Source organism: Saccoglossus kowalevskii, chromosome 9 (genome assembly GCF_978046115.1).
Source record: "Saccoglossus kowalevskii chromosome 9, keSacKowa6.1, whole genome shotgun sequence".
Lineage (NCBI taxonomy): Eukaryota > Metazoa > Hemichordata > Enteropneusta > Harrimaniidae > Saccoglossus > Saccoglossus kowalevskii.
The window spans coordinates 29,568,456-29,582,891 of NC_140649.1; the positions used below are offsets into that span (position 1 = coordinate 29,568,456).

General features: G+C 38.5%; 1 protein-coding gene across 1 annotated transcript in view; it reads left to right on the plus strand.

Moving 5' to 3' along the window:
* The window catches only part of LOC100368276 (sterol carrier protein 2-like), a 62,694-nt gene that overhangs the window by 3,449 nt on the left and 44,809 nt on the right, over nt 1-14,436 (plus strand). The window contains exons 4-6 of the mRNA XM_085503813.1: nt 461-587; nt 3,797-3,860; nt 4,389-4,475. Of these exons, the coding sequence (XP_085359939.1) occupies nt 461-587; nt 3,797-3,860; nt 4,389-4,475 (278 nt within the window). The remainder of the gene's footprint in view (nt 1-460; nt 588-3,796; nt 3,861-4,388; nt 4,476-14,436) is intronic.

A 14,436-nucleotide genomic window follows, 5' to 3' on the forward strand; every position in this document is an offset into this window, starting at 1 on the left:
ATTTGTGAAGTAAAATTGTGTCAACTGAGCAACTTTTCTCTCAGTCATGTTAACATTGTACTTCTAGAGTTATTTCTAGAGCTATTTGGGGTCTTGAATGTGCGAATTTGCCTTGTTAAGCATTAACAATTTTCTTGCATTTACAATGACTCCAATCATTTTTACTCCATAGTCTGATAAAAGGCTCAGAACAAAAGATTTGCAACATTTCAAAAAAGCAAGGCTATAATAGTTTCTCTATGTTATAGCTTTTCATTCCATCAAAGTGATTACTATCAATGGGAGGTGTTCTTCATCATTGAGTATGCAACCTATACTACAAATTCTTGTACTAAATTCTCAGACAGGATTTGACCAATTTAATTAGTTTAAATTTGGCGAGGACATAATGTTTTGCATATACTTGTCATCTTGTTTTTTGTTGTAATGAAATTTTAATGACTTTATTTCCTTTTTCTAGAACATGAACCGGACAATACCTATGGATAAACATCTACAACATATGGCAGATACCAGAGGTTTGACAGAGTCGCCAGTGGCAGCACAGATGTTTGGAAATGCTGGCAGAGAGCATATGGAAAGATATGGTTGGTTCATTAGTTCCGTTTTAATTTGGGTTCTGCTTGTGTATCCGCCTGGAGCCATTTCTCTGACATGCTTTGTCAGATCTCATTCAAACATCAAATAAAAACAATGTATGGTGACTTGCATATGCACACAAATTATCCTTGTCATTCAGTTAATTTTATCTGACTGGCAGCCTTCCAGAACCGCTTTTCAGAGATTTCATTCAAATATTGTACGAGGATCATGCATATTGATTCACATCATATTTGTTTTAGAGATTCAGACAAAAAAGTGATGGCCGTTTTGTTTTTATTTATTTCTATGCCAATTCCTCACTAATATATCACCTTATTTATTTGAAGGTTGGTTGTTATTTGGTTGTCTTAAATTTGTGATTTGAAAAAAATGTTCAAATTGACAGCCATTTTGTCTAAAACCCTAAAGTCGCAGCCCGTCTGATTCTCAGAGATGATTTTGTTTAAACTCTGTACGAGGGTCATTCATATCAGGTTATAGGTGCACATTATTTTCGTCAATTGGCGCTATTTTGTTTTCATTCCTCACTAATATTCTGCCCGATTCAGTTTAAAGTTTTTACACAAGTACGATACTCATAAATAATAATTTAATTCCCTTTGGATGGAAGCGTGGCCTTATGAATTGAAATCCATAAGTATGTGTGTCCATCCGCCTGTATACAGTATATGCACAAGTCATGCATTTGTTTCACAATCAGAATGGCAGCTGTTTTAAGGCCAAAATGTATCAAAATCACACATATTCGCCATACAGAAACTTGATCTCAGTCTTGCATAGTCAGATTTTGTTCAAACTTTGTACATATACTTTGAAGAAAATGGGACCTTCATTCATCATATCATATTCATTCATCAGTCATCTTGCTTAAACGAATGGAGTTCCACAAAATCATATCTCATACATGCCTGGACCAATCAAATTTAATATACACATGTATATATTTTAGAAATGGATTTCATTTACTGATTGAATTCAAACTTGGTCTATACAATGAACATCATAGATTTATAATCCCCTCACTGGCTGCCATATTGTTTTTAGCTCCTCTGTTGACTTTGTTGACTTTTTCTTGAAAACTACAATTCTTTTTACTTTGATACTTGGTGTATATGTACCTTGGGCAAACCTCTCTCAGATTTGTTCATTTTGTAATGATATCTTTAATTCTCTAATTTTGATGAATATTTTTGGTAAAAAGTGATATTTTTGAGTTCTTGATAAAAACCTGCAAGTGTGATTGCTTGATGTTATACATGTAGGTACTACAGATAAACCTCTCTCAGATTTGTTCATTTAATGATGATATCTTCAGTTTTGTATTTGAAATGTGCATTGCTAACAGCGCAGCTATCTCAGCCGAGGGGCTGCTTATTTAGAATGCTGTACAATAGTCGTAATTCTGACATGTTTCTTCTGTGCACGCTATATCAATTCACACTAATTGGCACTAATATAATACTACCAGGTATTACTAGACAATATTTTGTTGGCCATTTTATTTTAATGAAAGTTGGTACAAAGACAAGACATAATGGTATGCCTGGACACCCCAATTTCTTTTGATGGCATTTGATTGACTGGTTGCCATTTTGCTTCCACACTTTTGTCCTTACATGTTTCTCAGACATGTCTGGGATGATTGACACAGTCACCAAAAAACTGAAACTGAATGGAAGCTATGTCATTGACAATGACTTGTATTTACTGGATAAGAGTTTCCAGCAAACTTTGTTTTTACCAATAGTATATCACTTTTGGAAACTGTTATTGCAGTCAAATTGGGTAAAGCACACAGCGTTTTTAGAAAATGGGAAATAGCTGTTCATTTGCTTATGGAAATTTGCAATAAATTTATAAATATTCTGTATTGCCAAAATTGAAGAAAAACCAATCATTGTAAATGACAAGTCCCTTTCCAGTTTTTCGTTGCTGTCATTGTTATCGCCAAATAATTATTTACACACATTTGACAGACATGATACAAAATGAAGCCAGTTTTATTTGTGTGATTATTTTGTTTATTCTGCCTATGACATTCATAATCATTTCTAGCACGAAAATGGCGATCAGCCATCTTGAATCAGACTCTAAAACAGATGCATATGTAAAGTTTCAACATAATCAGCAATATTGCTTCTTGTTAGCAATATGGCTTCAAAAACAGCATTTGTTGAAAACAAAATGGCCATCAGTCAGCCATTTTGAATCAAAGCTGGGGGGGGGGGGGGTGATGTGCATCAAGGACCCATTATATTTAATGGATATAACATGTTTTGATGAAATATGTCCATGCACAACCAGGATCTAGCTCAGAAAAAGCAGAAATGCTTGATTTTGGTGAAATTTTAGGACTAAAATGGCCACCATTCAGCCATCTTGAGTTGGATCGTGAAACAAATGTATGTGCTGAGCATGTCAGAGATATGACCGTGCAACTGCATTCGTTAAAACAAAATGGCCGCCAGTTGGCCATTTTTAAACCGATCTGAAAAAATAAATGGCATGCATCAAGGACTCATTATGTTCAATGGACATACGTTCATGCATGACTGAGAGCCAGTTCTTGAATGGCAGAAATGCTTGATTTTGATGAATTTTCAGCACTAAAATGGCTGCTATTCGGCCATCTTTAATTGGATCATGAAACAAATGGTCCCTTACAGTAAATAATTTTTTTTATTGTACATCTAGCACTGAAAATAGAATTTGCCATTTCTATACAATAAATGTATCACAGTTAAATAATTACCTTTGTTTACACTGGACACATAAGCTCTATAGTGTGTAACAGAAATGAAAATGAAATGAAAACATTTACACAATGCAAAACCTTTTTCATTGACTTTTCAGGCTATTAAATTATTACTTCAAGCAGGAAAAAGATGTATGATAGAGAATACTATGAACTTTGGCAATATGGAGTCACATACACTTCTGCTACACGTTGGTCTATACGATCATCATACTGTCTTTGCGGTATTCTTGTGATAACCTATATTTCTATATATTTAGTGAAATACACATTCTCTGCAAGACTCAATAGTTATGCATTTATTTCATGCCACATTGTCATTCCTATGTGGAAATAACAGGTATAATATCAATAATTTATGAAATTTCAGATTATTGTATATTTTTTTTTACATTTTTACACTCAAGGCTTTAATACAGGCTGTATTGTGTATTTCAGGAACAAAGCCAGAGCATTTTGCTAAGATTGCAGTGAAAAATCACAAACATTCTGTCAATAATCCGTAAGTATAGGTTGTCACACTGTGACCATTTTATGCACATATTTAAAAAAAAATAACCAGGTCTACACATATTATCTCAGTGCTAAGAGAGTTGTACACATGCTTGTGTACATAACTAAATTTCTTGAAATCTGAGTGGTTCTTGAGATATCTGTGGAACAATTAAAAATTGTCCAAAGCGAGAAATTGTTTTTAATTATTTTCAAGATTTTTCAGTACCACAACATGCTTTTCAAATACATTCATAAAACAGACACTGAAACAAAAACTAAAATAAACATTTTTCCATTCTACTGAACATTATACACTTAATAAGTAATTCAAACTGATGTTGATCAAAAGTTGTTGTTTTTTTTGTCCTAATTTATCACATGAAATTTGAAAGTTTTTTTGAGATGCAGATAATGACATGAATTGTTAAATTTTATAATAATTTTTACTGGCTTAAATTTTTTAATAGCATGAGGATCGAGTTCTAGCAATGTGTCTGTGTAACCCACTGTAACTACTTATCTATGGTTTGTGTAGATATTCTCAATTTCAAGATGAATATACTTTAGAAGACGTACTGAAGTCACGTACGATACATGAACCATTGACAAAGTTACAATGTTGGTAAGTGATTCCACATGCTATAGAATTATAATAAATTCTATCTGCTCTGAAGTAAAATTTAGATATTAACCAAAGAGGTCCTGAATTTCAGCTATTACAATTACATTCCCCTCACTGTACTTAGGTTTGTACTCTCCTAGGAAATAACAAATGTTTTGTAATTTGGAAGAAGTACCTTTTTTGTAGATTTCAGAAAAAGAGAAGTTTATGTAATGCGCTATGAAGTGATCAATTGTCTTGTGTAAACGAACAATTTTCAAATCCGATAATGAAATCCAATTGTTTTCTTTTTCAGCATTGTCACTACTTACATCAGTATATTGGTCTTAATGGTTCCAACTGTCCTGTTATAATTAATTAATCATCCTTATTCAACTCAGATATTCATCTTAGTTCCACCTCTGATGGTAGTGCTCCAGCCATTTTTAGCTCCGCTGTCGACGAAGTCGAGCGGAGCTTATAGTATTACTGATTGTCGGTCGGCGTCCGTCGTCGTCGTCAACTTTACATTTTCGACTTCTTCTTAAAAACCACAAACTGTATAGCTGTGAAACTTTCTAGAAAGGTATCTTGGGTGGTTCTCTCTCAGATTTGTTCATTTCGTGTGGATATGTTCAATTGTCTTATTTATAGCGAATCTATACTTAAATTATTCATACAAATTACACAACAAGCATGAAATGCGATGTGCGGTGGTTGCAGCACCCAGGAAAGCAAAAATTTAGTTATGGTTTCACAAAGTGGAATCCAGGGGCGAAGCTGTATTCGCGTCTTCTAACGAAATTCGAAGATATATAGCAATGTGCAATGGCTTAGATGGACAGGCGACGCCCTCTGTAAAATTTGACATGCACCATTGTTTCCATCTGAGCCAACTGTCGGTGTACTTGCTTAAAGTATTACCAGCAATAGACGCCAACATCACATCGGGCAGAGTGTCGCAGAAGTCATCCAGTACTGGGGTGCTAAGTTCGGCCTTCCAATGCTGTATCTGAAAGACATCTAAAACTACACAATTTATACAACAAAATTGATGCGACGACACAATAATATACCGACATTTAACCGCGAATTGAAAATAACGAATTGTCTACTCACATCGCACGCTGCTGTCGCACAAGAACGGCATCAGCAAAGGGCCGCACTTCCATAATGCAAGCAACACACCGAAAGGCGAATATATATACAGACATGCCGAAAGGCGAATATATACAGACATGCCGAAAGGCGAATATGTACAGACATGCCGAACGGTTAATATATATATACAGACATGCCAAAAGGCGAATATATACAGACATGCCGAAAGGCGAATGTATACAGACACGCCGAAAGACGAATATGTACAGACATGCCGAAAGGCGAATGTATACAGACACGCCAAAAGGCGAATATGTACAGACATGCCAAAAGGCGAATATATACAGACATGCCGAAAGGTGAATATATACAGACATGCCGAAAGGCTAATATATATGCAGATATGCCGAAAGGCGAATATATACAGACATGCCAAAAGGCGAATATATACAGACATGCCGAAAAGCGAATATGTACAGACATGCCGAAAGGCGAATATATACAGACATACCAAAAGGCGAATATATACAGACATGCTGAAAGGCGAATATGTACAGACATGCCAAAAGGCGAATATATACAGACATGCCGAAAGGCGAATATATACAGACATGCCGAAAGGCGAATATATACAGACATGCCGAAAGGTGAATATATACAGACATGCCAAAAGGCGAATATATACAGACATGCCGAAAGGTGAATATATACAGACATGCCAAAAGGCGAATATATACAGACATGCCGAAATGCGAATATATACAGACATGCCAAAAGGCGAATATATACAGACATGCCGAAAGGCGAATATATACAGACATGCCGAAAGGCGAATATATACAGACATGCCAAAAGGTGAATATATACAGACATGCCGAAAGGCGAATATGTACAGACATGCCGAAAGGCGAATATATACAGACATACCGAAAGGCGAATATGTACAGACATGCCGAAAGGCAAATATGTACAGACATGCCGAAAGGCGAATATATACAGACATGCCGAAAGGCGAATATATACAGACATGCCAAACGGCAAATATGTACAGACATGCTGAAAGGCGAATATATACAGACATGCCGAAAGGAGAATATATACAGACATGCCGAAAGGCGAATATATACAGACATGTCGAAAGGCGAATATGTACAGACATGCCGAAAGGCGAATATATGCAGACATGCCGAAAGGCTAATATATACAGACATGCCAAAAGGCGAATATATATACAGACATGCCAAAAGGCAAATATATATACAGACATGTCGAAAGGCGAATATGTAGACATGCCAAAAGGCGAATATATACAGACATGCCGAAAGGCGAATATGTACAGACATGCCGAAAGGCTAATATATGCAGACATGCCGAAAGGCTAATATATACAGACATGCCAAAAGGCGAATATATACAGACATGCCGAAAGGCGAATATATACAGACATGCCGAAAGGCGAATATATACAGACATGCCGAAAGGCGAATATATACAGACATGTCGAAAGGCGAATATATATACAGACATGCCGAAAGGCGAATATATACAGACATGCTGAAAGGCGAATATATATACAGACATGCCAAAAGGCGAATATATACAGACATGTCGAAAGGCGAATATATATACAGACATGTCGACAGGTGAATATATATACAGACATGCCGAAAGGCGAATATCTATACAGACATGCCGAAAGATGAATATGCCGAGAGGCTACATCCCCTGTAAGAAGGTAAACAAGCATACAAAATGATGCGACATAAATTATTTACGTTAAATACATATTTACAAAATTATTTAGTCATGACAGATCGGACTGCGACCCACACACTTAAATTTCGCCAAACAGTCTTGTACCACGATGGTAGTATGCTAGTAACATCGTCGGGCAAGTCTGGTGTTTGTGGTGGTGGTGTTATCTGTTCGCTGAGGCCTTCCGTTGGTGTGGACATCGTGCGTTGTTTGCAACCGAGACTTAATACAATAGAATACTCTTCTTACTATATACTCATGAGCACCTGGCTACTTAGCCACTAACCAATCGGAGCAGGTGCAATGGCACCTGAATAATTTACATACGAATAGATAGCAATTATCTGCTAATCTACGAAACGCAGATAATTTATCAATATTTTTGTCATTTTTGGTCAAAAATGCTATTTTTGACTTCTTCTTGAAAACCGCTAGCCCAAATGCTTTGATACTTGGTATGTTGGTACCTTGGGTGAATCCCTCTCAGATTTGTTAATTTTGTGATGATATCTTCATTTCTCTAATTTTGATAAATATTTTTGTCATTTTTGGTAAAAAATTATATTTTCGACTTCTTCTTGACAACTGCTAGTCTGATTGCTTTGATAGTGTATATGTAGGTACATCAGGTGGACCTCTGTCAGCTTTGTTGATTTTGTGACAATGTCTTCAATTCTCTAATTTTGATGAATATTTTTGTAATTTTTGGTAAAAAATTATATTTTCGACTTCTCCTTAAAAACTGCTAGTCTGATTGCTTTGATATTGTATATGTAGGTACATCAGGTGGACCTCTGTCAGCTTTGTTGATTTTGTGACAATATCTTCAATTCTTTAATTTTGATGAATATTTTTGTAATTTTTGGTCAAAAACCTTATTTTCAACTTGTTTTCGAAAACCTCTAACCTGATTGCTTCATAACTTTATTTCTAAGTACCTTGGGTTCACTTCCTGTCAACATCTTCAATTCTCTATTTTTAGCAAATATTCTCTTCATTTTTCATCAAAAAACATATTTTTGACTTGTCCTTCAAAACCAGTGGTCCAAATTCTTGTACACATGCAGCTTGGGTAGACCTCTATTAGATTTGTCCATTTCGTAAGGATATCTTCAATTCTCTACTTTTAGTGAAATATTCTCTGCAACAAAAGCATGGAAGTTGGTGTCTTGCGATATTAAAGCAGCTAGCATTAAGTTTAAATTGCTTCTTAGTCATTGCTTTCAGAGCATGCATCACAAACAGCGTAGCTATATCAGCCGACAGACATAGTTCAATTCTATAGTTTTGTCATTTTTGGTAAAAAATGATATTTTCAACTTTTTCTTGTAAATTACCCGGTACAAGATTCTTGGTATGCAGGTACCTTGGGTGGGGCCTGTCAGATATGTTCATTTTAGAAAATAACTTTAATTTCGATTTTTGGCAAATATTTTTGTCATTTTTGTAAAAAATGCTATTTTAGTAAAAAACAATCTTTCTTGAACACTACCAGCTTTAATATTTGAGGTATACATTATTTTTGTGAACAATTTGTTCTCAACTTGGCCACCATAATGTTCTTGTAGGACAGCGGAGCTATTTCTACCATCAGGTCACTTGTTATATATTCACCTCAGATAGCACCATCTCAATACCTGTATTTCTCTTCATCACAGTCCCACCTCTGATGGCAGTACTGCAGCCATTCTTATATATTCACCTCAGATAGCACCATCTCAAAACCTGTATTTCTTTTCACCACAGTCCCACCTCTGATGGCAGTGCTGCAGCCATTCTTATATATTCACCTCAGATAGCACCATCTCAAAACCTGCATTTCTCTTCACCACAGTCCCACCTCTGATGGCAGTGCTGCAGCCATTCTTATATATTCACCTCAGATAGCACCATCTCAAAACCTGCATTTCTCTTCACCACAGTCCCACCTCTGATGGCAGTGCTGCAGCCATTCTTATATATTCACCTCAGATAGCACCATCTCAAAACCTGTATTTCTTTTCACCACAGTCCCACCTCTGATGGCAGTGCTGCAGCCATTTTTATATATTCACCTCAGATAGCACCATCTCAAAACCTGTATTTCTTTTCACCACAGTCCCACCTCTGATGGCAGTGCTGCAGCCATTCTTATATATTCACCTCAGATAGCACCATCTCAAAACCTGTATTTCTTTTCACCACAGTCACACCTCTGATGGCAGTGCTGCAGCCATTCTTATATATTTACCTCAGAGAGCAAAATCTGTATTTCTCTTCATCACAGTCCCACCTCTGATGGCAGTACTGCAACCATTCTTATATATTCACCTCAGATAGCACCATCTCAAAACCTGTATTTCTTTTCACCACAGTCCCACCTCTGATGGCAGTGCTGCAGCCATTCTTATATATTCACCTCAGATAGCACCATCTCAAAACCTGCATTTATCTTCACCACAGTCCCACCTCTGATGGCAGTGCTGCAGCCATTCTTATATATTCACCTCAGATAGCACCATCTCAAAACCTGTATTTCTTTTCACCACAGTCCCACCTCTGATGGCAGTGCTGCAGCCATTTTTATATATTCACCTCAGATAGCACCATCTCAAAACCTGTATTTCTTTTCACCACAGTCCCACCTCTGATGGCAGTGCTGCAGCCATTCTTATATATTCACCTCAGATAGCACCATCTCAAAACCTGTATTTCTTTTCACCACAGTCACACCTCTGATGGCAGTGCTGCAGCCATTCTTATATATTTACCTCAGATAGCAAAATCTGTATTTCTCTTCACCACAGTCCCACCTCTGATGGCAGTACTGCAACCATTCTTATATATTCACCTCAGATAGCACCATCTCAAAACCTGTATTTCTTTTCACCACAGTCCCATCTCTGACATCAGTGCTGTAGCCATTCTTATATATTCACCTCAGATAGCACCATTTCAATACCTGTATTTCTATTCATCACAGTCCTACCTCTGATGGCAGTACTGCAGCCATTCTTATATATTCACCTCAGATAGCACCATCTCAAAACCTGTATTTCTTTTCACCACAGTCCCACCTCTGATGGCAGTGCTGCAGCCATTCTTATATATTCACCTCAGATAGCACCATCTCAAAACCTGCATTTCTCTTCACCACAGTCCCACCTCTGATGGCAGTGCTGCAGCCATTCTTATATATTCACCTCAGATAGCACCATCTCAAAACCTGTATTTCTTTTCACCACAGTCCCACCTCTGATGGCAGTGCTGCAGCCATTTTTATATATTCACCTCAGATAGCACCATCTCAAAACCTGTATTTCTTTTCACCACAGTCCCACCTCTGACGGCAGTGCTGCAGCCATTCTTATATATTCACCTCAGATAGCACCATCTCAAAACCTGTATTTCTTTTCACCACAGTCACACCTCTGATGGCAGTGCTGCAGCCATTCTTATATATTTACCTCAGATAGCAAAATCTGTATTTCTCTTCACCACAGTCCCACCTCTGATGGCAGTACTGCAGCCATTCTTATATATTCACCTCAGATAGCACCATCTCAAAACCTGTATTTCTTTTCACCACAGTCCCACCTCTGATGGCAGTGCTGCAGCCATTCTTATATATTCACCTCAGATAGCACCATCTCAAAACCTGCATTTCTCTTCACCACAGTCCCACCTCTGATGGCAGTGCTGCAGCCATTCTTATATATTCACCTCAGATAGCACCATCTCAAAACCTGTATTTCTTTTCACTACAGTCCCACCTCTGATGGCAGTGCTGCAGCCATTCATGTATATTCACCTCAGATAGCACCATCTCAAAACCTGTATTTCTCTTCACCACAGTCCCACCTCTGATGGCAGTGCTGCAGCCATTCTTATATATTCACCTCAGATAGCACCATCTTAAAACCTGCATTTATCTTCACCACAGTCCCACCTCTGATGGCAGTGCTGCAGCCATTCTTATATATTCACCTCAGATAGCACCATCTCAAAACCTGTATTTCTTTTCACCACAGTCCCATCTCTGACATCAGTGCTGTAGCCATTCTTATATATTCACCTCAGATAGCACCATTTCAATACCTGTATTTCTCTTCATCACAGTCCTACCTCTGATGGCAGTACTGCAGCCATTCTTATATATTCACCTCAGATAGCACCATCTCAAAACCTGTATTTCTTTTCACCACAGTCCCACCTCTGATGGCAGTGCTGCAGCCATTCTTATATATTCACCTCAGATAGCACCATCTCAAAACCTGCATTTCTCTTCACCACAGTCCCACCTCTGATGGCAGTGCTGCAGCCATTCTTATATATTCACCTCAGATAGCACCATCTCAAAACCTGTATTTCTTTTCACCACAGTCCCACCTCTGATGGCAGTGCTGCAGCCATTCATGTATATTCACCTCAGATAGCACCATCTCAAAACCTGTATTTCTCTTCACCACAGTCCCACCTCTGATGGCAGTGCTGCAGCCATTCTTATATATTCACCTCAGATAGCACCATCTTAAAACCTGCATTTATCTTCACCACAGTCCCACCTCTGATGGCAGTGCTGCAGCCATTCTTATATATTCACCTCAGATAGCACCATCTCAAAACCTGTATTTCTTTTCACCACAGTCCCATCTCTGACATCAGTGCTGTAGCCATTCTTATATATTCACCTCAGATAGCACCATTTCAATACCTGTATTTCTCTTCATCACAGTCCTACCTCTGATGGCAGTACTGCAGCCATTCTTATATATTCACCTCAGATAGCACCATCTCAAAACCTGTATTTCTTTTCACCACAGTCCCACCTCTGATGGCAGTGCTGCAGCCATTCTTATATATTCACCTCAGATAGCACCATCTCAAAACCTGTATTTCTTTTCACCACAGTCCCACCTCTGATGGCAGTGCTGCAGCCATTCTTATATATTCACCTCAGATAGCACCATCTCAAAACCTGTATTTCTTTTCACCACAGTCACACCTCTGATGGCAGTGCTGCAGCCATTCTTATATATTTACCTCAGATAGCAAAATCTGTATTTCTCTTCACCACAGTCCCACCTCTGATGGCAGTACTGCAGCCATTCTTATATATTCACCTCAGATAGCACCATCTCAAAACCTGTATTTCTTTTCACCACAGTCCCACCTCTGATGGCAGTGCTGCAGCCATTCTTATATATTCACCTCAGATAGCACCATCTCAAAACCTGCATTTCTCTTCACCACAGTCCCACCTCTGATGGCAGTGCTGCAGCCATTCTTATATATTCACCTCAGATAGCACCATCTCAAAACCTGTATTTCTTTTCACCACAGTCCCACCTCTGATGGCAGTGCTGCAGCCATTCATGTATATTCACCTCAGATAGCACCATCTCAAAACCTGTATTTCTCTTCACCACAGTCCCACCTCTGATGGCAGTGCTGCAGCCATTCTTATATATTCACCTCAGATAGCACCATCTCAAAACCAGCATTTCTCTTCACCACAGTCCCACCTCTGATGGCAGTGCTGCAGCCATTCATGTATATTCACCTCAGATAGCACCATCTCTAAACCTGTATTTCTCGTCATCACAGTCCCACTTCTGATGGCAGTGCTGCAGCCATTCTTATATATTCACCTCAGATAGCACCATCTCTAAACCTGCATTTCTCTTCATCACAGTCCCACTTCTGATGGCAGTGCTGCAGCCATTCTTATATATTCACCTCAGATAGCACCATCTCAATACCTGTATTTCTCTTCATCACAGTCCCACCTCTGATGACAGTGCTGCAGCCATTCTTATATATTCACCTCAGATAGCACCATCTCAAAACCTGTATTTCTCTTCATTACAGTCTCACTTCTGATGGCAGTGCTGCAGCCATTCTTATATATTCACCTCAGATAGCACCATCTCTAAACCTGTATTTCTCTTCATTACAGTCTCACTTCTGATATCAGTGCTGCAGCCATTCTTATATATTCACCTCAGATAGCACCATCTCTAAACCTGTATTTCTCTTCATTACAGTCTCACTTCTGATATCAGTGCTGCAGCCATTCTTATATATTCACCTCAGATAGCACCATCTCTAAACCTGCATTTCTCTTCATCACAGTCCCACTTCTGATGGCAGTGCTGCAGCCATTCTTATATATTCACCTCAGATAGCACCATCTCAAAACCTGTATTTCTCTTCATTACAGTCTCACTTCTGATATCAGTGCTGCAGCCATTCTTATATATTCACCTCAGATAGCACCATCTCTAAACCTGCATTTCTCTTCATCACAGTCCCACTTCTGATGGCAGTGCTGCAGCCATTCTTATATATTCACCTCAGATAGCACCATCTCAAAACCTGTATTTCTCGTCTTTACAGTCCTACTTCTGATGGCAGCGGTGCAGCCATTCTTATATATGCACCTCAGATACCAAAATCTGTATTTCTCTTCACCACAGTCCCACCTCTAATGGCAGTGCTGCAGCCATTCTTATATAATCACCTCAGATAGCACCATCTCAAAACCTGCATTTCTCTTCATCACAGTCCCACTTCTGATGGTGGTGCTGCAGCCATTCTTATATATTCACCTCAGATAGCACCATCTCAAAAACCTGCATCTCTCTTCATCACAGTCCCACTTCTGATGACAGTGCTGCAGCCATTCTTATATATTCACCTCAGATAGCACCATCTCAAAACCTGTATTTCTCTTCAGCACAGTCCCACTTCTGATGGCAGTGCTGCAGCCATTCTTATATATTCACCTCAGATAGCACCATCTCAAAACCTGCATCTCTCTTCATCACAGTTCCACTTCTGATGGCAGTGCTGCAGCCATTCTTATATATTCACCTCAGATAGCACCATCTCAAAACCTGTATTTCTCTTCACCACAGTCCCACCTCTGACATCAGTGCTGCAGCCATTCTTATATATTCACCTCATATAGCACCATCTCAAAACCTGTATTTCTCTTCACCACAGTCCCACTTCTGATGGCAGTGCTGCAGCCATTCTTATATATTCACCTCAGATAGCACCATCTCAAAACCTGTATTTCTCTTCCTCACAGTCCCACTTCTGATGGCAGTGCTGCAGCCATTCTTATATATTCACCTCAGAT